The sequence below is a fragment of the Sebastes fasciatus genome, chromosome 15 (genome assembly GCF_043250625.1).
Source record: "Sebastes fasciatus isolate fSebFas1 chromosome 15, fSebFas1.pri, whole genome shotgun sequence".
NCBI classification, from domain to species: Eukaryota; Metazoa; Chordata; class Actinopteri; order Perciformes; family Sebastidae; genus Sebastes; species Sebastes fasciatus.
Window position 1 is genome coordinate 20,022,911 of NC_133809.1, and position 22,894 is coordinate 20,045,804.

The 22,894-nt window shown below is 42.2% G+C and overlaps 1 protein-coding gene across 3 annotated transcripts; it reads left to right on the plus strand.

Annotated features, from left to right (window-relative positions):
- The first annotated feature begins 1,252 nt into the window (after positions 1 to 1,252).
- Positions 1,253 to 22,869, plus strand: cep170ba (centrosomal protein 170Ba). Of its 3 annotated transcripts, none has more exons than XM_074661280.1 (19): positions 1,253 to 1,436; positions 3,714 to 3,851; positions 6,017 to 6,106; positions 6,957 to 7,035; positions 7,809 to 7,867; positions 9,028 to 9,178; positions 11,860 to 11,988; positions 13,094 to 13,588; positions 13,690 to 14,621; positions 14,818 to 14,976; positions 15,401 to 15,539; positions 15,659 to 17,293; positions 18,243 to 18,486; positions 18,710 to 18,842; positions 19,510 to 19,644; positions 19,743 to 19,831; positions 20,330 to 20,423; positions 20,514 to 20,565; positions 20,686 to 22,869. In XM_074661280.1, exons 2-19 carry the CDS (start codon positions 3,747 to 3,749, stop codon positions 20,907 to 20,909), a joined length of 4,944 nt encoding a protein of 1,647 aa, XP_074517381.1. In that variant the 5' UTR covers positions 1,253 to 1,436; positions 3,714 to 3,746; the 3' UTR covers positions 20,910 to 22,869. The 3 variants fall into 3 exon arrangements, with proteins under 3 accessions (XP_074517381.1, XP_074517382.1, XP_074517384.1); XM_074661281.1 differs by having other exon boundaries at positions 14,818 to 14,937; XM_074661283.1 differs by lacking the exon at positions 14,818 to 14,976.
- The last annotated feature ends 25 nt before the right edge of the window (positions 22,870 to 22,894 follow it).

The following is a 22,894-nucleotide window of genomic DNA, read 5'->3' on the forward strand; positions in this document are numbered from 1 at the left end:
AAAAACGATAAATAACATTAATATTTAATTATGCTATATATTGATGGTTTAGTTACTAGAGGGCGTTGCTATGTTTCTTTTTTATCACCCTGAGTTTTCCTGCAACCGGAAAACAAACAGAGTGAGAGCTCTTTACTCTCCCCCACCTCTCAGCTCAGACTCGTAAAGCGGTTGATGGACTTGTCCAGCTACTAGGGATGGGAATTCCGGCTCTTTATAGTGAGCCAGATCATTTGGCTCAGCTCACCAAGAAGAGCCGGCTCTTTCGGCTCCCAAACGGCTCTTCGTTTTACCACTTCTGCCTTTTATAGTTCAGCCAAATTTAGCGCTGTTTTGACCTATGATTATTATGTGTGCACATATATCGCTTAAATTATTCAATATAATTATACTAAACCTTATAATTTCCAGAATACCATAATTTTACATGCTGCTTTGTTTCCGACTGTCACTCATCTTGTCTGCTATTCGTGCACCGCACTCCTCTCTCTCTTTGTCTCCTCCTCTCCCTCCTGCTCTGTACCTGTAGGCCGTCAGCGCGCCGTGCACCCCCGCCCCTCCCTGCTTGATGGTATGATCCTTGTCTGTCATCACCTGATTGGTCGCATGTACATCATTAAGGCAAGGCAAGTTTATTTATATAGCACATTTCATACACAAAGGCAATTCAAAGTGCTTTACATATATAAAAGCAAGATAAAATAGCACAAAGTGCATAAGATAAAAACAAATAAAAGAATGTAAAAGTACAAATTAAAAGAAAAAAATTAAAAGGATAATGAAAACAATCAAAAGACAGTAAAGTGCAGCATTTGATCAATTAAGAAAAGCGTCTAAGAACAGTTAGGTCTTGAGTTTAGATTTGAAAGTGGCCACTGTTGGTGCATCTTTGATCTCATCTGGAAGTTTCTTCCACAGTTGAGCAGCATAGCAGCTAAAAGCAGCCTCACCATGTTTTATTCTGACCTTGGGTACTACTAATAGATTTTTTCCCGGTGACCTTAGAGGTCTAGTGTGTGTGTGTACTGCTGATTAACACAACGCTAATTAACACAACATTCAGTCACAGTCAGTGCATGAAGTGCCCGTGGCGCGGAGAAGATCATCCTATCACTCTGCCTTGAATTAATTAAAGAAAGAAAGAAAAAAAACGGCTCTCTTATCGTTCACTTAAAAGAGCCGGCTCAAAGAACCGGCTCGTTCGTGACATACACATCACTACCAGTTACGTCATAGAGGAGGCGTTGGAGCAGAGTTTCGACCGGTTGATTTCCCGAAGGAGAGAAGAAGAAGAAAAAGAAGAAGGTGTGATCTATATTTACCTGTCCTGTCTCACCTGGCTGCTCTTATTCTACATGTCGGTCGTCGAGTTTCACCTGCTGTAAGGACGATAAACACTGGCTTCACTCAGGAGCACCACGGAGAAGGTGTTAAAGGTAAAGATTCAACCTTGTTGGGAGGTAATCACTGGAAAGCAGCTTGTTTCTGTGCAACAACGAAGCTAAGGTGTAGCTAAACAACCTCACCTGTCACCGACAGGCTCACACACACCGCGGTGTAATTCAATTAATATAGGGGCTGCCGTTACGAGACAATACATAGGTTGTTATTTAAGATATAAACACTATTTGTGGCTGATATTTCTGTGTGTTTAGTTACAGCCAAGGTTACAGGAAGTAACAACGTGATGTTTAAGTTAGCTCACTAACTGGAGCCACTAGCAACAGGTTTCCCAGCATGCCCTAATCAAACAGACACTGTGTTCAAAGGAGTTTATATCTTTTATTTAAAAAAGGAAACTTGAATTTGTGAGTTGTATGAACTTGGTAACCTGTCTGTCTCTAATCTAGCTGAGTCACACCACCAACTTAATGATCAGTGATTATTTAATTACATTATGTTAATTGTAACACAGCCAGACTGGAATTTGTTTGATAAGCAGGTCTAACATAGCCAGGTGAGATGATAGCTTCCCACTTAAGCATGCTTAAACAAACAGACACTGTGTTTAAAGGAGTTAATATCTTTTATTTAAATCTGAATTTGTTGTATGAACATGGAGAATATCTTCTATTGACACATGGCACAGCTGTTACCTTGCACTATATTCAGTTTTAACAGTTTTCCTCATCTCTTTGTATATTTTTTTGTACTTTGCACTACTAACTTTTTTACTTCCTTTTTACTAACATGTTTTGCACTATGGAACTGTGATGCTGGAAACTTGAATTTCCCTCTGGATCAATAAAGTATCTATCTATCTATCTATCTATCTACCTGGTAACCTGTCTGTCTCTGATCTGGCTGACTCACACCTCCAACCTAATGTTAAGTGATTATTTAATTCCATTATCTTAATTGTAACACAGTTTAGACAGGTATTTTGTTTGATAAACAGGTCTAACATAGCCAGGTGAGATGATAACTTCCCCCTCTGTAATCTCAAACACTTAAGCATGCTTAATCAAACAGACACTGTGTTTTAAAGGAGTTAATATCTTTTATTTAAATCTGAATTTGTTGTATGAACATGGAGAATATCTTCTATTGACACATGGCACAGTTGTTACTCTGCACTATATTCAGTTTTAACAGTTTTCTTCATCTCCTTGTATTTTTATATCTGGTATATTTTTTTGTACTTTGTACTTTTCACTACTAACTTTTTTACTTCCTTTTTACTAACATGTTTTTGCACTATGGAACTGTGATGCTGGAAACTTGAATTTCCCTCTGGATCAATAAAGTTTCTATCTATCTATCTATCTATCTATCTATCTATCTATCTATCTATCTATCTATCTATCTATCTATCTATCTATCTACCTGGTAACCTGTCTGTCTCTGATCTGGCTGACTCACACCTCCAACCTAATGTTCAGTGATTATTTAATTCCATTATCTTAATTGTAACACAGTTTAGACAGGTATTTTGTTTGATAAACAGGTCTAACATAGCCAGGTGTGATGATAACTTCCCCCTCTGTAATCTCAAACACTTAAGCATGCTTAATCAAACAGACACTGTGTTTAAAGGAGTCTACATCTTTTATTTAAATCTGAATTTGTAAGTTGTATGAACATGGTGAATAAATCCTCTATTGACACATGGTTGTGTATCACAGTTGTTACGCTGGACTATATTAATTTTTTAACAGTGTCTTCTGCACTATATTCAGTTTTTAACAGTTTTCTTCATCTTGTATTTTTATATCTGGTATATTTTTGTGGTACTTTGTACTTTGCCCTACTAACTTTTTTACTGCCTTTTTACTAACATGTTTTACACTATGGAACTGTGATGCTGGAAACTTGAATTTCCCTCCGGATTAATAAAGTTACTCTCTATCTCTCTATCTCTCTCTCTATCTCTCTATCTATCTACCTGGTAACCTGTCTGTCTCTTGGCTGACACCACCAACCTAATGATCAGTGATTATTTAATTACATTATCTTAATTGTAACACAGCCAGACTGGAATTTTGTTTGATAAACAGGTCTAACATAGCCAGGTGTGATGATAACTTCCCCCTCTGTAATCTCAACACTTAAGCATGCTTTCATAACAGCTGCTTTTTTGTAGGACATTGTTCAAGAGACACACAGCAGCTATTGAATTCATGCCTCCTGAATGTCATTTCGTTCAACCCTCAAGTTTCTTTTGACTGACTTGTCGTCATTTTTAAATATTTTTGTTGTCATCTTTTCCCCAGGATGCTAAGAAGATCCTGACTCGTGGCCCCGACATGAGTGTGACAGCATGGTTCCTGGTCAGCAGCTCTGGCACACGCCACCGGTTGCCACGGGAGATGATCTTCGTTGGCAGGGATGACTGCGAGCTAATGCTGCAGGTGTGTGTGACTTTGTATGTTTAAGAGCACGGGTGAAAGGGAACGTGTGTGCTCGCTTTGGTGAAGACATTATAGTTTTTGTTTACACGGAAAAAAACAGCAGAGTGTCATATGATCTCTCTTCTCTGTCGAAAAAAATTAGTTTTATTGCTCTTCGCTGATGTCTGACACAACAGCTAGTCACAGAAATATGTGAAACACCAGTGGGAGGCTCCCTACATGCTGGTGGGTGTGCATTTCTGTAACCTGGTGACGGTGCCGCCACACAAAAGTTGCCCCGTTCAAACAATGACGTAAAACGCAGCTAAAGCATTCCACTGTGTTGTTTTTTCCATGCAGCGTCTGTTATAAACGCAATTTCTTTGTGGGTTTTTGTATAATGCTCTCCCTCCCATTTTCTCCTCACTCTGCATTTAGACCAGTGAAAGAGGAATGCTGCCTCAGAAGCAGTTGTTTATACTTTCCTTAGTAAGTGCGTTGTGCTCAGAGAAACCCTGCCAACCACAGATGTCGGCTGGATTGAAAAGTTGCTCGTGTCCACATTTAGGCGTCGCCGGATCCAAGAAAAAACCCACAGTTTGTCCCAGTCTGAAATGATGCAGAGTTTTTCTGTTGCTCTATTAAAGTGCTCAGGACTGGTTCATGACTTGGCACACACTCAGTTCTCTGCTCCACATTGTCTTTAACCCTTTTATTCTTTTCTTTCTCTGTCTATGGCTCAATGCATTTTTTTTCTCCTTTCAAACCACATTTGAATGTAATATGAGAATCCTGTTTGGCATGAAAGGCAGAGATTGAGTGTAGGTGAAGAACTCATATCCCATAGCATAGCCGAGGGCTTTGACTCGAATGTTTTGGACTTTCCATGACAACTGGTGTCTGATCAGTATCTGTATCTCCACGACCAGTAATTACACTATATGCCCCCTGCAATAGTAGTGACTGCATGTTGCCTAGTTCAGTGGTAGTTATGGTTTCCTAGTGCCAGAGCAAACGTTTTCTCTGTGATAAGTGAAGCTAAGGGTCATCAAAGTATGCATTCTTACTGCTGCTGTACAGCTAACCTAATCAGCTAATTGATAAACCCATACCTTATGCAGTACAGTATTTACAGGAACTTTTGTGGAATTCCACTGAGTGAATAGGCCGACACAGACCGTACATACAGCCTGGGAACGCTGTTTATCCCAGTTAGATGGCGGTGTGGAAGAGTTTGTGTTGTTGTCAGTGGTCATTTTGCGAATGAGTTTGGCAGTCACCTTCAATTTTTGTGATGAGGAGGCCCAGAGTGCGTAATGAGCAGAGAAGACAGAGAGTCAGTATGAATCACTTGTACAGTTTGTGCCTAATTTTTGGAAAGCATATTTCGAAGTAAGCGCATTTTTTTTTCCTCCAGTGAATGGCAGGTAGACCGTGCGCACACAGACTTGACCTACGCGGGCAGAGTTTGGTAGATAAGGACCATCTATTAGTGTAATCTACTGCAATTTTTAAGGCTTGTTTGAAGTGTATGCAAGGAATCTGATCTGACTAGAGCTGCTACAATTAATTGAGTCGTTGTCAACTATTAAATTAATTGCCAACTATTTTGATAATTGGTTTAAGTAATTTTTTTAATAGTTTTATTTTTTAATTCTCTGATTCCAGCTTCGTATATGTGTATATTTTCTGGTTTCTTTACTCGTCTATGACAGTAAACTGAATATCTTTGAGTTGTGGACAAAACAAGACATTTGAGGACGTCTTCTTTGGCTTTGGGAAACACTGATCGACATTTTTCACCATTTTTTGACATTTTATAGACCAAACAACTAATCGATTAATTGAGAAAATAATCAAGATTACCTGACAATGAAAATAATTGTTAGTTGCATCCATACAGTTTCCCAGAACCCAGGGTGGTTCTTCAGATGCTTTGTTGTGTGGTGGTTTTGCAAGTAAAGTAGTAAATTCCTACATTGGAGAAACAGAGAATGCTTGGTGTTTTTGACTTTTTTTCCTTAAAAAATTACTCAAACTGATTAATCGATTATCAAAAAATTATTGGCGATTAATTTAATAGTTGATCGATTAATCGTTGCATCTCTAAAAATGCCTTAAATGGTTAAACGTTGATTAACTAATCGTTTCAACTTTAATGACTTTTTGCTTTACTTTCGTTGCAGTCTCGCAGCGTGGACAAACAGCACGCTGTGATCAACTACGACCCAAACACAGATGAGCACATGGTGAAGGACCTGGGCAGCTTGAACGGGGTGAGTGAGTCCATCTCTAGTGTCAGAATACCTGTGATAAAGGAGCCAGTCTCTGGGCTCCCTGAAGATTCACGTATCAAGTCCAGAGCACAAAACACCTCTCTGTGTGTGTGTACCAGACATGGGGACGCTTGGTAGAACAGTGGTAATCAGGAGACTGGCTTTTCCTTCTGGCCTGGACCCCCTTTTTTCCTCCCATTCTTTCTATCTCACTCTCTAGGCTCCCCCCTCTCTCCCTTCACTGCTCTGCTGCCACTTCACTGCACCATTATCCCAATGAAATCCAGAGTTGAGCAGTGGGAGAAACCATTCATTGTTCTCACAGTGTTTCTTTTGGCCTTGGTAACTGCAGCCAAACTAATCAGAGCAGAACAGCTCAAGGACCGGTAACTGAAATCCAACATTGCTGTGTTTTCCTACAATTATCTTCATTTAGTCTGTATAGGATAATATCTTCTCCTCCTTTCTCTTCTCTGTACACTTCCAGCATTATCTTTCTTTACATTTAGTGATCTGATGATAAACTCTGGAATCCCTGTCTCGCTGTTATTTCAGACAGAAGATAGTGTAATTGATCAACTAACTAAGCACTGCTGCATGTATGTATCTACACCGGGCCTATAAACTTTCTGCAAAAGCCGAGGCATCTATTGCATGACAACATAATCTCATCAGAGTTTTAATGTGCGGGTGGATTAACTTTCAATGGGAAAAGGGCCAATTGCAAAGCACCTTACAGTATCTGGGTGCGTGCCACAAGGAATTATAAACTGTCACCTGTATGTCAACACTTTTACTTCATTCTTCACCAGTGAAAGTTATTTGAGCTTGTTTTTTCTTTATTTTCCAGACGTTTGTGAATGACCTAAGAATCCCAGACCAGACGTACATCACCCTCAAGCTCTCTGATGTCATTCGTTTTGGCTATGATATCCTTTTTTCTATATTATTCATTCAAATTCGAGTCACATGTTTGGCTTAACTTTGATTGGACCTGTGTGATTTACGTAATACGGATTTTCTGATTGTCAGTTGGAGCAGTTTTAAGTTGGTGATTAGCAGCCCACGCTGAAATGAGCCAACGGCCGGCAGCTGTGACGTTCACAAATTTTTGACATTTTATTTTCCCTCTGTGGTCTTTCACTCCATCGGTATGTTAATCCCCTGTGGTTTTTCAGTCAGGGGTTTTAGATTATGGTCAACTGTGGACAGAAAATCTCCTGCAACCTTTGACCCCCAGAACAGAAAACTCATGGTGAAACTTAGTTTAGATAACATCGAGGGGAAAAAGACATCTAAGAATGTTTGGTGTGTGTGTGTGTGTGTGTGTGTGTGTGTTGCACGTTTCAAGGAGTGGGTCGCTGAAGATATGAGCTTGTTTAAATTGCAACAGGTCTGTACTGCTTATCTGTTTTCCTCCTTCTTGCAAGCAGTAGAAGAAGGCACTATTGACCTCCTTAGGGGGCAAAGTGAAAACCAGGCATTAAAGGAAATTCTGAGTATTACAGTAACTGCACATGTACATACTTTTGGTAGCAGATTTGTATTCTGAATTTGTACAATTTCCTTTAGGTCCCTTGTGCCAACAAACACCTTACTGGAGAGCCAGATACTAAACTGTGAATAAATAGATATATAGATGTATTATCACATTGTTTTACAAAAAAATTGGTATGTTTGTGTACTTTAACTCCTCCTGCACATGCTCATGTATACATCTTGGAGAGGAGTCAACACAAGGTCCCGGAGGAAGCTCTCAAAGTAAGTAATACTGACAGTATTATTATTTTTCTAATGATCACTTAGCCAATGAAATATTAGAAAGGATTACCACCAAAATGGACTAAACGACACAATATGCAGCTTTTCCATTAGAGGCATGACGTGATGTAATGTGTGTGCTGTGTGACCTTAGGTAGTCGGGTTCCTGTGCCAACAGTTGTCAGTCGTCTTGATGAGCTCTGGGCTTTGAAACAAATTGGATAACTGGTGTTGGGCTGTTGGAACAGAACTTCTTTACAGAACTTCTTTACCAGCTTGCAGTATCTTTTGCTTTCTGTAAATGGGCCGTCCCTTCACTGTGTCATCTGTATAACTCTTCTACGTGCAGCTTCACCTTAATAAACACAACCCAGCTAACTGTTGGCTACAGATAGAGCAAAAGAAAGATTCCCCAAAATGTCACATAGAATTTAAAAAGCCTGTTCTATGCAAGCAAAGAGGTTTAGTCATCTACACACAGGGTCACAAACAGGCATAGACTTATAATGTATAATTACCTACAGGGCTGGGAAAATTCAATATGATAATTTATCGTCTTTCAATGCAATCAATTTGTGATGAAATAATATATCGAGATAGCGTGATACACAATTACGTCATCTAAATTGATAACGAGCTTGACATACTGACTCTGATCATTTAGCACTAAAGTTCTTAATTACATGAGAAAATACTCAGTTCTTTACATTTGTCAAGTATTTACTTCACTCAGGAGTATACAAAACCATCTGGTTATTCCATATAGATTATTTATGTATTGAATTACCAGAAAAAAGGCTGTTTCGTGATATATATTGTTAGCGAGATATGAAATGATCTATATTGGTATAGAATATTTTGGCCATATCGCCCAGCCCTCATTACCTAGTGATCTGAAATTTTGATGTAAAAAAAAAAAAGATTCAAATTGTAACTTTAAAGTGTAAACACTGCTACCAGTTGAAATATGCTAATCTTTGTAAATGTAAGTGTTTGTGGTATCCATTGTTAACAATAACAAATAGGAGCTAACGCGGACTAGAAGTCCCTGGTGGATATTCTTCCTCATAGTTACTGTGTGTCCGAGGACAGTAACATCTGTACTGACTGTTGGCAAAAGCTTCCTCACATCCTGCTTCCCTCCTGTCTCTTTTGTGCAGCACGAGAAGTACACCAGCCAGTTGCAGCTCGGTATAAAAGCCCTGCAGGCCAAGGTGAAGGAAAAGCAGCAGCTCCAGAGCTCAGAGAAGAGCAGAGGCCCTGCTTCCAAACTGCAGGACAAAGCTGAGCGAAAAGCCCAATCTCTCTCAGGTAAACATCTCTGTCAAAACATACTCCATCATAGCAAATATTAGCAGGAAGGCAGGGGGGTTTTACCAATACAGAAGTAGGTTAATTGTACTTGTTGCCTGAGAGGAACTAACTGGGGTGAATTTGAATATCATGCTCACACGCGAGGAAGAGAAAGTCTTTGTGTCTCCGTGTGCTACATGACTTTAGGCTATAGATCACTCGATAAGGCGGTTGTGGCGTATTTTATTAAGAGCTTCCCTGGTGTGAGATTATGCTGCCATGTGAGCTGAGAGGCTGAGGCTACAATCCTATGGTGTCAGTAAAGACATAGATCTTGACATCCCAGAGTTGGCAGAAGGAGTGTAGAAGAGTGCAGAATGAGAGCTCGCCAGACAAGCGCAGGAGTTAAGAGTTGAGGACAAGCAGTCTTATCTCTGTCAGCCATTCCTGACCGCTGACAAGAGGTGGGGTGCTGCCAAACACGCCAACACGTGTCGTAGAAGAATTAGAAAAAGGTGTGAAGGTTTTTGGTGCCAAGTTGGCACTTCTGTCCATGTAAGCTGCTGGTGGATTTGTTGCTGCTTGTGCTCCCAGTTGCAGTCATGCCCTCTCTGCCCTGAGCTATGCTGAGTAAATCCTGTAGTACAGTATAGGCAACAGTGGAACAGTGAGAGAATTGTTGGTTCATGTGAAGCACTTTGTGAATGAAGCTCATTCACACTGACAAAACCTATTCCAGCTACTGTTGATTTAGCCATTCTGGTGCTTTCTGCTCCATAATCGGCCCTGTGAGCTTCGAGGGAAAATTACAACTGGAGCTTTAAATAGGACTTTTCCAGCACTGGGCTCATGTCCCACAGAGCGCCTTACAAATACGTCATTGAATTGCAGAACTTTGGCAAACATTTAGTAAGCTAAAATAATGGTAAGTAATGGGAGTGCGGTTGTATCTCCTGCAGCTATAAGCTGACTACAGTGATCCGTAAACCCGTGACTGCAAAACTCTTTGTTGAACATGCTCACTGAAGCCGTGTTTACTCGGGGCCATAGCAGCCTTGCCCTGTGTTGTTGTGACCCAGTCCACCAGTAAGATAACAAAACCAGTATCCTCTGTCTTGCTAAATGTACAGTCACAAAAAGATAAGGGTAGGATTTCAGAGTCGGAAAACAAAGCTGCAGTTGTGTAATTAATTTAGACATGTAGAAAAGTTGACTGGACTGGATGTTTCAATTATTTTTTTTTGTACTGTCACTTATAAAGTGCTGCGAGCTCTTTTTCTGTGTGCTCTTGCTTGTTTTCCCCTGCAGCTGTACAGGATGTGGAGTATGTCCACTCCTCCAGCTGTCTTCAGGGCAGGACACATCACTTGTGCAGTGTGTGACTCAGTCGGGCCTACTTTACTCTGCCAAGACCTGAGGTTATTTAGTATTTACTAAAGGGGCATGAAATGGATAGTTCCCGTCTTCCCTGATACTGTACACATCAGCACTACATGATTTGAAATTTCCTTATGCTTATTTACCATTTTAACCGATTGCTCATGTTGTAGGCCCATGTAGACGTACTATGTTGTTCAAGTTTCCGTTTTAAGATGACCAAAAAAATCAGCTATCCTGGACAAATCCTCCAACTAATGTGACACATGGTGGAAATGAGTTTAATTGGGCCGAATCAAGTGGTTATTTCTGAATTATCTTTTCATGAAGCCACATATTCGGGGTGGGGGGGGATTTATTGTTAGTAGTAGTAATAATTGTATTATTTTTATTATATTTATTACTACTTTTTTCTTTTCTTTATTTTTCTTTATTGTATTTATTAATTTATTTTTCAATTAATGTTTTGTTTTAAAATATGCATTTTTTTCTTAATAATTTCCAATGCATATTTTTAAAACAATAACATGTCCCTAAAACTGAGCTCAGTCCACTTCAGTCGTGACTCTCAACCATGTTTTCTTTAGCTAAATGGAGAGGATTGGGTAAGGGGAAAGGAATTGGTAACATGTCCCTCTGCTTCTCTCGTCACTGTGTTGATGTCTTATTGTGCGTGTCCAAGGCAACAGTGTTGAAGTGCTGTTGATGCTTAGAATTGTGAAGCCTCCCCATTAAAATCCAGAGAGCTTGTTTAGCCTATGTATCAGGCCGACAAGCAGCTTCTAGATTATCTGATTAGTGCCATATAGGCTGGCTGGTATGTGTGGACCTGCAAGCCAGCGGCTAAACACCAGTTCAGACACAGCACCAAGGGAATAACCCTCATCCCCTCATTATAAACAAAGGTCAATGTGCTAAAAGTGACTGTCACCGTCTACAAGAAGCCTCACTTTAGATACAGTCGATATTCTATATCTTGTATTATGTTGTTTTTTTTCATTGAAGATTAGGATTAGCTTCGTCCCGATTCCCATGAGAAGGATTATGTTTTGGTGGTTTGCTTGATACAGTTTGCGTCACTACTCTCTCTGTGTCATGGGAATGTAGGGGAATTGTAAAAAAGCCCAAAGGGCACGGGTATTCTAACACTAGTCCTTTTGAGCTGCAATGATGTGCAACATTTTGTTGTTGCAAGACCAAACTCAGACACAACATTGTTTTATCATGTGACTAACATAAACTTATTGCCTTGTCAATTCTTTGTTTGACTCTTTCTTGCCTGAGTTTATTCATGTGCCTAATGGTGTGTGTTTGTCTGTTAGCTGCCACAGATTTTCCGATATCCAAGCCTACTCCTCTCTATGGCCAACCGTCCTGGTGGGGGGAGGATGAGGACGCAGCCAACAAAAAGAAGAACAGAGGAGGAAAATTGCCAGAACAGGAGTCTCCAGGTCAGATAATGTGTCTTATATTTTTACTAACGTGTCCAAACCAGACTTAATTATAGTACTTATACTGAAGTGTTATCTTTAAAGCAGAATGCTATAATTGCATTGTATCTTCCCACATCTTGGAATTAGATCCTAATTTATAATGACATGTTTTTCTATGGCGCTGCTATCTGATGCCCTTTGTGGGTCACTAAGAGATGGATGGTGTGAAGCCCAAGGCAGGTCTCTGGCCGCCAGTTGTGGGACCGTTAGCCAGACCGCGCCGTGCCAGGCCAGTGGGCAGTGCCTGTCTGCCTCGTGATGGATTATGACCCTCTAAGCTTGTGGAGGGGGGAGGAGGGGGTGATTGTTTGCCTCATGGTGCCCAGGCTGAAACAGATTATTCCCACTCAGCTACCCTCCGCTGGACTCTGAGCTCCTAAAGTGTTATTTGGCCACATCCAACTGGTACCCAGAGACCAACTGGCGGATTTGTTTTCTCAGTCTAACTGCTGGAATCTTTGTGTTCTTTGTGGCTCCCACTTTCAGGGATTGTTCTACAGTGACATCCCAATCATCTCAATCAGTTTCCTTAGCTTTGTGTACCTCTGAAGTTTGTAGGACTATCCTCGACCAAAGAAATTCTTTGTCTACTGACACTCATACGATCTTGTCGACTAAGCAATTAGTTAATTTAATCGACAGATCTGTAAAACTGAGTTTCTCCACAAAGAATCACATAAAAGCACCACTTTAAATCTTGTGTTTACTAGAGATGTGCTCATAAGTAACTTTGAAATAAATTATTCAGCATGAAAAAGCATAAAAAAAACTAATCGACTAAAGAAATCTTAGTCGACTAAGACCAAAACGACCAATTAGTTGACTAATCGACTAAGAGGGGGCAGCCCTATAAGTTTTAGTTACTTAGCTAAAATTGTGAGCTCGATCAGGAACTTGAAACAAAAAACCCGTATGTTTCTATTATTAACAGGTAGCCAAAATGATATTCTATTTTCTATATTTCAGCTAATCCCTCAGTGCATTACAGTATGTAGAACCATCACTAATGCTTGCTTTGTATCTGTGTGTTTGCTTTCCTCTCGCCCATCTTCATTTCTAACAGAGCCTGCTAAAGACATGTCCAGATATGAGGGTAACGGTTCTATGTCCGAAAATCAGGCCAAGTCCATCTTCTCCTACCACCGGGAGCCCAGCTACTTTGAGATCCCAACAAAGGAATTACAGCAGCGACCTGCCAAGAAACCCGAGTCGCAAGTCCATGAGGTTCCCACAAAGGACACTCCAGATCCCACTGAGGTCGTCTCATCCACCCCGACACCTCCCGTGGTCCAAAGCCACGCCTCCTTCACCATCGAATTTGATGACTGCACGCCAGGTAAAATGAAGATCAAGGACCACATCACCAAGTTTTCTCTCCGCCAGCCGCCCAAGCCATCTTCCACAGAGCACGTCGCCGCACCCACTGAGGTGGTGTCAGCAGAAAGCAAAGTTGCTGATTGGCTGGTCCACAGCAACACTAGCATGATGAGGAAGAGGTCGCAGGCTGAAGACACGTATAGCACAAACAGTGACCCATCACTTCTGAAGATCACAAAGAGTGAGTCACTTATACAAAGTCAGTTTATTTTTTACCAACACTGGCTTTGATTGTAATAATGTGCTAACTCTCAAGCTAACTTGTTGTCTTTCCATCATCAGCAAACTACCGTGAAGATGGCACTCACAGTGATTCAGAAGATCCTGCAATCAATGGAAGTGGTTTCCTCCAATCAGAACCTCAGATTGACTCCCAAGAGTCTCGACAACCCCTGAGAGCCTCCCCGCCACAACGTTTCACCTCCCCTGACTCTGAGGAGCTCTTGTCCTCCTCTCCAACAGAGTTTCAGTCCCTACCCAATCTTGGCAAGGCTGAGCCTCACAAAGCCTTTGTTATTGAATTCTTTGATGATAACCCAAGAAACAAGCGCTCCCAGTCCTTCACCAATAACACATCTCCACCTGAGCCCTCAGGCCTCAGGGTCCAGCTGGCGAGGAAGAGCTCAAGCCCAAATGCGGAGAGACGAGCCCCGTCTCCAACCTCCTCCACTCCCCCACCCAAACGATACACCGTCCCCCTGACGAGCGCTTCTTCCACAGGCTTCTCAAGAGCTGGCTCTCTACGAAGGGAGAAGACGGAGGACCGGATCAGCTCCAGCTTTTCCCCTCGCTCCTCTTTTTCATCTGTGAAAGTAAAGCCATTTTGCAGTGTGGGCCGGAGGTCCAAACTCGCCCAGGAATTTACTACTGAATATCTCAAACAAACAAAGGAGTCCTCTTCTTCCTCTTCCAGGTGGGAGAAAAATACATTTAGTCCCCTTTCAAGAGCTAAAACAGAGACAGTGGTCGAATCCCAGTCGAGTCCCCCTCCATCTAAAGCTTCCTACCAGCCACAGACGTCCTCTCCTATCGACCAGCCTGTTCCCCTCACGGCCCCTGTGATGCCCGTGGCGTTTCAGGGTGTGGAGGACAAGAGCCCCCATGTCGGCCCCAGGAATGAAGAGGAGGACACTCTGAGTGACGCAGGAACCTACACCATTGAAGCAGATATTCAAGATAGAGAGCTCGAAGAGGCACGGAGCAAGATTGACCAGGCAAGTTTCTTTCTCCGTTTAATTTATATAAATCCGGCTAATAATGGCAACGTTGCTCAAAGGAAATACGTCTGCTTCGCAATTCACCAGTGTCCTCTACCTTTTGGGAGAAAGTCCCACTCGGAATGAGCCATGCACATTGGCAGTCAGACGTTTTTCCTGCACTTATCAACTTGCACTGCTTTGTTCCTGACAGGTGTTTGGTGTTTTTGAGAGCCCAGAGCGAACCGACCAGAGCGAAGCAGAAACATCATCGACATTTAGTCCTGTTATTGTTGAGAGCAGGGAGCAGCATAGGCAGAGTAGCAGTGGGGAGGTGAGGCCAGCTCCAGAACAGGGACAGAGTCTGGTAAAGGTGAACCTTCCTGCTCAGGGTGTGATCAAAGTTTGGAGGAAATTATCAAGAATTTTGTCGCCAATTCTAAAGACAGTTAATTCATGTGTCGGGTCAATAAACCATAAATGTTGATTTGCCTTCCTGGGGTTTCTTCTGTTATGTTGGTGTATCGCTCCTGATGATTTCTACATTCCCCTCATCTTTCCTCGCAGGTTCTGGGTTCTTCATTGTTTTGATTTTTCTTTCTAACCAAATATAAGGGGAACAATAATCCTGTTTTTGTAACATTTGTAATACTTACTCATGAAACAGATGATGTGGTATCTTCTGTTGTTTGTCATATTAACTTTGTTTTTTTTACTAAGGAAATCATATAATTTAAAAACTGCTGTCTTGAAATTTTTTTTCAAATATTGAATATGTTGTATGTTATCTTATGCAGGTTCAGTCACCAGGTGCAGTGTTAAAGGGGGCTCCTAAGTGGATGTCTTGCTGGGCCAGCTTGGCAGACAGCTACACAGACTCCGGCCCTTCGTCTGGCCTCTTTGACATCCCTTCCCAGATGGAGCTGTCAGGAGGGGGTAAGCCACCTGACGAGACACGAGTCTATTTGAAATGATAATGAGACACCCTGATGAATATGAATGATATTCAGTTTCAGCGCGTGTGGTTAATATGCATTAAAACTGTGTCACTTCAGCACGAAGCACAATCATCCACAAGGCCACGGTCGGCCGACACCACGACAGCACAGACTCCGACGGTTCAAGAGCTCGGCGTGTCCTGCCCCAGTTACCGCTGGGGGAGAAGGGTGACATTCCAACTCCCAGCATTCATGTTCATTATGAACCGCATTCAACATTTGATGTCGGAGAGAATAGCTTGGTGGCCTCCAGGTCTCAGGATAGCCTTGGCAGGTTATCAGTGCAGGACGACGTCGAGCCTGACAGCCTGAGTGATGCCAGCAAGTCAGACGATGGTTCCATCATAGAGCAATGGAGGAGACCGCTGTTAGTCAGAGAAGAGAAGACAACTGAGGACAGACTTTCAGCCCCGTCTACATCATTCTACATCGGGTCAGAGGAGGCTGAGTTCCAACATGAACATAGGGGCTCAAATCCCACCAGTCCTCAGACTGAAATAAAACCTGCAATCAAAACTTTCTCAACAGCCACCCTAACCAAACAGAAAGGCAGCCAGGACACTAAAAGGGTCAAGCCCAGTGTGTCGGCTCCTGTCCTGCGCCAGATTACACAGAGTCCAGAGTCCAAAGAGGGCAGTGTATCTTCATTAATCAGACAAGAGAGCTTCACCAAGGAGCGGCCTAGCAATGACAGATTGCCCAACATCTCCAGCCTGCCTGTTCAGAGAAGCCCCGACCCTGAATCATTCCAGGGAACCAGTGATCAGGACACTCATTCTTACCTCAGAGAGACGGAGGATGTTCTGGCGGTTCTGGAGGCCAAAATCCAAGCAGGACAATCAGGAACGACACCGTCTCCAATAATGGACTCTCTTTCTGCGGAGTCTGATGTAGATACCTCCAGCACAGTCAGCCAACATAGCAATAAGACCAGGCCAAACATAGTGACTAAGAGACCCCCTGTTAGTGGCCTCCATAGGGAGAGGTCTTCAGCCAGTACAACAAGTCAGGACTCAAGTCGCCAGTCCTCTACATCAGAGAAGTGGCGCTCTCCGGGAGAAGACAGCAACAATAAGACTGAGTCTTTCAGGAGACCGGTTGGACTGAGACATAATGTTGGGAAACGTGGCTCCATAGACCTAAGTGACGACCCTCAGAGCCTACTTTACTCCGATCAGGAGTCTAGCAGCCACCAAACCCGCAGAAAATACACAGTGCCCCTTCAGAAGGAGGACGGCAAGATCTCAAGTGTGTCCCTGGCCTTGAGTCGTGCCAACAGCTTGTCAGCCCCGAGACCCACCAGAGCGTCCATGCTCCGCCGGGCCCGCCTGGGAGAAGCTTCAGACAACGAGGGCACGGAGACAGACAGGGTGTCCCAGGAGGCGGCCAACGCCCCAGCTAAGCAACCCCAGGAAACCAAGAAACTCTCCAGGCTGGACATGCTGGCGATGCCTCGTAAGCGGACGAGCTCGTTCAACACAACCAGCGACACCGAGGCCTCTTCCGCCCCACAGTGGACCGGCAGGACCACGGGATTCTCCAACCGCAGCACAGAGTCTGGCAGCAGCTCAGTTCGAAGGGCCTCTGCTCCGACGTCGAAGCCAGTAGAGAGGCAGCAGAAAGCACCGCCCACCAGGACACCAGTCACTCGCGGACGTTCAAGCAGTGTCAAATATGCTGTCAGCACCGCAAGTGAGTATAATACAGACACTCACACATAAACCTGTTTAATTGAGTTTAAAATGTCTTGACTGTCATAACCACCTACTCCTGTCTAAGTCAAACCTAGTATCGTTGGAAAAAACATGACTTTGTGCCTGGATTGGAAGCAATACATGTTATCAACCACAGTGGTGAATTGGTTTGATGCATTCAGTCCTCAGTTTATACACTGTATGTTTCAGGAAATAACACCTGGGTTCTCTACTTCAGCAGCTTTGTTTCATTGAAGTGTTATTTGGGAGGGGAATTGACTCTGGACTTTCACTTACATCAATAACACTAACATTCCATACTGTTGTGGTGGTGCAACGACCAGCGCTCTGACAGTTTGGTACTTTTCTGACCTTGAAATTCACTTTGACCGTCTGTGTGGTATGTTGGTGCCAGTGCACAGGTGGGAGGAGACGAGCAAACTGGAGCGTTTATCGTTGTGCTTGCACAATTAAAAAAGGGGCCCTCATACTGTACGTACAAGAACTTTTTTAGATAAAATGTTCCTTCATTTGCACAATGTTCTCGTGCAGTTTATGGTAATCTATGAGGATCCTGGGGCAATAATGAAGATTATTATTTTAGCAATGTACAAAATGCTTCATGCTACACAACGCAATCTTCACTATATGGTACTTGTCTGGTACTCAGCAGCTGTACTGTGGAAATCAAGTACTCATTTCAGTTGGTGAATGATTTTGAATCCGAAAAATAAAATAAAAAAACATCTTTCTGGTTAAATTTAGCTGTAGAAATGAGCACTTCCACAGCAGCTTTTCTGTCTCTTGTTCTGGGGAGGATTTTGGTGACAACATCTAATATGCTTGGGAAATTTCTTGCCCATATTCTTTGATGGTATCTCTCTTTTTCTCTCCTGTTTTCCCGACTTCTCTTTCCTCTGTAACTCAAACCAATTCACGACACCAAGGCTCCAGGAGACGTCAGAAAGGCACTGACTATACTTCTACCTCAGATGAGGAGTACGACTCAAACCAGAGCACTCCTAAACACAAACGCTCCCAACCTTCCTCAGCTTCCCATAGCCCCCGTAATCCGCATCGGCCTCAGCCGGTGGTCGCCCTGCATCCGAAACCCCGCAGCAGAGATTCTGAGGAGGAGAGCCATGAGGGAGACACCTACCACTGGTCCAACCACAGTTCTCAGATTGCACGGTAAGGAATATTACTAGTTTTTGGTTTTTTTGGTGGACATGCTAATATATGATTTCCAAATTTTAAATTGATGTTACTCTAGCCCAACTGACACAAAAAGTGGTTTCACACAATTATTTACGTCACTTTCTAAGGATTTCACATTCAGCACAATAATATAAATATAAAGAGAATTCTTATTTCTGTCAGCCGTCTTCCTAACACATGTTTCCCTGCCTGCTAGGTTGAGTCAAGACCTGGCTAAAGACCTAGCTATTTTGGCCAGAGAGATCCATGGCGTGGCAGGTGACGGTGAGCCACAAAACCTCGAAGTGGAGAGCAGTGCGCCCGTCTCCCCAGTGACCACTCATGAAAAGGTACATCAAACGTATTCTTAGGGTTGTTGCTGCTTAATCTAGGAGGGTGACGATGATGATACTCCTGTTTTTGTCCTCTTTATCCAGCCCTGTCTCCTAAAAATTACGTTCCCATACAACTAAATTGCATTCTCAATTACATTTGAAAGGAAACGTATTTTGTCGCGGATTACGTTTGTCTTTTACGTATCAGAAATACCTTTTGTAAGTCTGAGGATGGCTGTAGCGAGTGACGTAATATTTCAAGCGACAGTGAATAAAAAATACGTTGAATAAAGCCGTTATTGAATAGTAACAGGTATAACAAGCAAGAATGTACACTAGCGGTGGGTGGATCCCAGAAACACCGGACTTTCCCCCTGGAGACCAGGGTATTTTGTGGGAGACAGGGTTGCTTCATCACAAACTGCACTCTTTTGTTGAAAGAGGAAGTATCTCTAGGTGCTTTTGTTGCAGATTCTTATATAGAGCATTGTTCTACATCTATGCAAATCTGGTGCAGTTATGTAACATGACGTCTTTTCAAAATGTAAAATGGTAATTTTTATCTCATTAAATGGTAATACTATACATTATGGTTTTATCTCTTTGCCTTGTTTAACACATCAGTCAAAGGAGGCTATCCGTCTCTCTTATACCGTAACACTAAAGTCTGATTGTGTTGCAGCTGGTTCATCGTATCCCAGAGGCTGGATTAAACTACCAGAGAGTCCCACCAAATTCGACATCTACAAGGGAACCTGACCAGAGCTCGAGTGACCATGAACAGAACTCCGGGCAGCAAGCTCGGAGCATGGACGAGGTCTGACACAATATGCCGCTTCACCTCATTTTTTTTCACAAACCTCTGTGATGTACTGGGGAGATCATTATAACGTTTTTTTGTTTTTTTTCATCAAGGTCATTGTGGACAATCTGATGCTGAATCCGGTGTCTCAGGTTACCATGGCCATCAAAGAAAACACGGAGCAACTTGCCGACAAAATTAAGTAAGATGATAAGAAAACACACTTACTTAAACATCCTTAATTCCCATGCTTAATCTGTTTTTTGATGAAAAACTGTATTGATCCTGTCTGACAACCAGACTGCACTGAGCCAATAATCTTATTAAACTAGTGTAACAGAGATTTTTAGTCTAACTGACAAGATGGAACTGAGACGACTGAGCTGTAATCTTCTGGATAGATTAGATGCAGATAAAACCGTTGTGAGATGTTGCCACAGTTTGTTGTATTTTTCCAACCTTTTATTTAATCCAGAAAAACCCACAAGATATCAAAGATGAAGAATATATTTTAGTATTCCTTTTATTGGATTTAGTTCTACTAAGTCACCACAATCCTAAAGCTTCAACAGGGTCTAGTGCTCTCAGTTTTCCTGACTAAATCAACAATGTTTTGGATACAAAAATGTGGATTGTTCCTTTAAAAGAACAGTGTAAGAAGCCCACTTTCTAACAACACAGTTTGGCGTTATTTACGCAGGGCACTGTTCCAGGATAGGATGGATATCTGGGAAGAAATTGAAGCCAAGGTTAACTCTGAAAATGATGTTCCTGTTATCAAAACCTCCAACAAGGTTAGTGACTTATGTTTGTCAGTGTTCAGGTTAAATGTATGCCAAGCAAAGCTGTTTGAGGTTGAGCTAAATTGGACATATGTATTTCAGGAAATCACATCGATCTTGAAAGAACTCAGGAGAGTTCAACGACAACTTGAGGGTGAGTCAACCTGACCCTTTATAAACAGTATAAATTCAAATGATATAAGTAGCATAATACGTTTGTATTTTGAAACCAAATAATCGGCTAAAAACTAAATTTTTTATTATTTTACCCCAGTCATTAACACAGTCATGGAGCCCAGTGGGCAGCCTGAAGCATCCAAGGCTTCAGCCTCTGCGGTCTCCTCCTCATCTGGACCTCGGCCCCCCAGAGCTCCCTCCTCTCGAGACTGGAGAACAGTCCACTCTATCTCCAAACGCGGCGGCGGCCCGAGGCCCAGTGAGAGTGTCAGGAGAGCAGCTGTGACACCGGAAGATCTCAGATCGGGATATTTGGTCTGAGGTGTGTGTGACACAAACACGCAGGTTCCACCAGTGATGCTGTAACTGCACCAACACAGGTGTTGAGCACACAATGAAAGCGAGAAGGGGGGGAAGTGAGACTGTCTACACAGAACTGTAGCCTCCCATACATCCAAACATACACACTACTGCACTATGAGCACTACACACCTGCACAGTGAAGCCTGCACTAAACGCCCTTAGAGTACGCTCAGTGAGAGGCCTACGTATGAGGGGAAGATTTAAGGAAGTATCAAAATACTTCAATAAGCCTCACCTCTGTCAGCCCTGAAAAGCTATACTTGATTCTCTGTGTGTTAGAGGTTGACCTCTTAATTTGCCAATGATATCACCTACATTGCTGATTTTTAAAAGCTCATTGTATTTACTTGGTTTATTTGAAAACCAGCCTGAGCCTAATCATCTCAGGGAAATCTACTAATATATAAGATTTCTATGTTTAGTGACAAATCACATTTTTTAATTGTTAAATGATATTTGTATTTTGGGCTAGAAAGAGCTGCAGTAACACCAGCAGATCTTTGTGTACTTGTATCCTCAGTGGACCTTTTCCTTCTATATTTTCTTCCATGTGTTTGTCTTTGTTTCTCTTGGTGGACCAGATTTATCGAAGAATGTAAAAAGTATTTATTAGGGGTCTTTTGTGAGACACTGTAACCGAGACAACATGACTTTGGGAGAGTTAGTAGACTCTAGTGCCAGACCAATTAATGTTCTATTACACAGTCGCTACCAGCCAATTTATTCTGTTAACTTTCCCAGTGGAGCGACTCTGTCCAGGCCCTTCATCAGTAGATGGACTCTATATTTTGTCCAGCTGGATATAAAAGTCCCTCTTGAATGTGTGGTCTGACTGGTGGGAGGGACTCAGTTCAGTCACCTGGCAACCACAATCTCAAGTGGCTATAAAACATGAGTTTTCAAGCACTCCTGGCCTCTCTACCTTCTGTGTTTTTATTTGTGTCAAACACAGTCGGGAGCTTGGAAGTAGTTTTTTTTGTTGTGTTGTTTTTCCATGCCGGAAGAGCACCGTCAGCTCCGAGGTTTGGCCAAAGATGATCATAAAAGGACCGACAGGAATGAGTCTCCTTTATCGGTGTTTGTGCTGAGCTCATCACATCACCAAGCCTAAACCTCCATATGCTCGAGAGCAATCGGAGTACTGTGGTAAGGTTTGGGATTTCCTCTTGAGTCACAAGTTCACTTCTGATGTGTCATCATGACAGGAGAAGTAATGTAATTTTAGCCTTTAAGTTGACAAAGTCAATCGTATGAAACTGTAAATCAAATGATTAGTTTGTGGCATTCTGTTGTTCAGTATGTAAATATCTAAAGATATCTGTACGTCGTACAAATTACCTCTCAATCTTGTCTTTTTGCACTAATGTGGTACAACATTATCCCCTCGACCTGATGCTGCAAACTGAAAGCCTTTACTCTCCTGCAAAAGATTGTAATCATTTGATGCTGTTGAGGTTGAAACAGGAGAGAAGGCGACCCAGTTCACCAGCAAGTTTCTGTTTCCCCTCTTCCCAGTCCAGATTGTACATGTGATTGTAATTGGGAAGTACCTATAAGTGCCACAGCGCTGTGTGGGACAGTGGTTGTTTACAAACTCAAGCAAAAAATGTAATGTTTGTCTTGTTGACTTCACTCGCTCAAAGTGTTGCTGCTATTCTTCCTCTCTGGGATAGTATTTCCCCTTTTGCTTTATTCCAACTAAGTCAAAGCTACAGCAGGTTTGAGAGCTGAAATGTAATTCTCGTTTGTCAAATCTATGTCCCTTTTTTTGATATTCAACTTATGTTTCCCCTACTTTCACCTAGAATGACTTGGTTGTCTTCTTGCTGTCTTGTTAACTGGTATTTATGTTTGGTTATTTGTGTTATTTGTTAGATGATGATTGAAGGTTTTTCAAATAAATTTGATTAGTCAAGGAGTTTTTTGTCACGAATTTTATTTAC

What these genes read in the sequence shown, in the direction of transcription:
- cep170ba (XM_074661280.1), top strand. Translation starts at nt 3,747, where the DNA reads ATGAGTGTGACAGCATGGTTCCTGGTCAGCAGCTCTGGCACACGCCAC. An exon ending in ACTGCGAGCTAATGCTGCAG is followed by an intron (nt 3,852 to 6,016) that starts GTGTGTGTGACT and finishes CTTTCGTTGCAG; the next exon opens with TCTCGCAGCGTGGACAAACA. An exon ending in ACCTGGGCAGCTTGAACGGG is followed by an intron (nt 6,107 to 6,956) that starts GTGAGTGAGTCC and finishes TTTATTTTCCAG; the next exon opens with ACGTTTGTGAATGACCTAAG.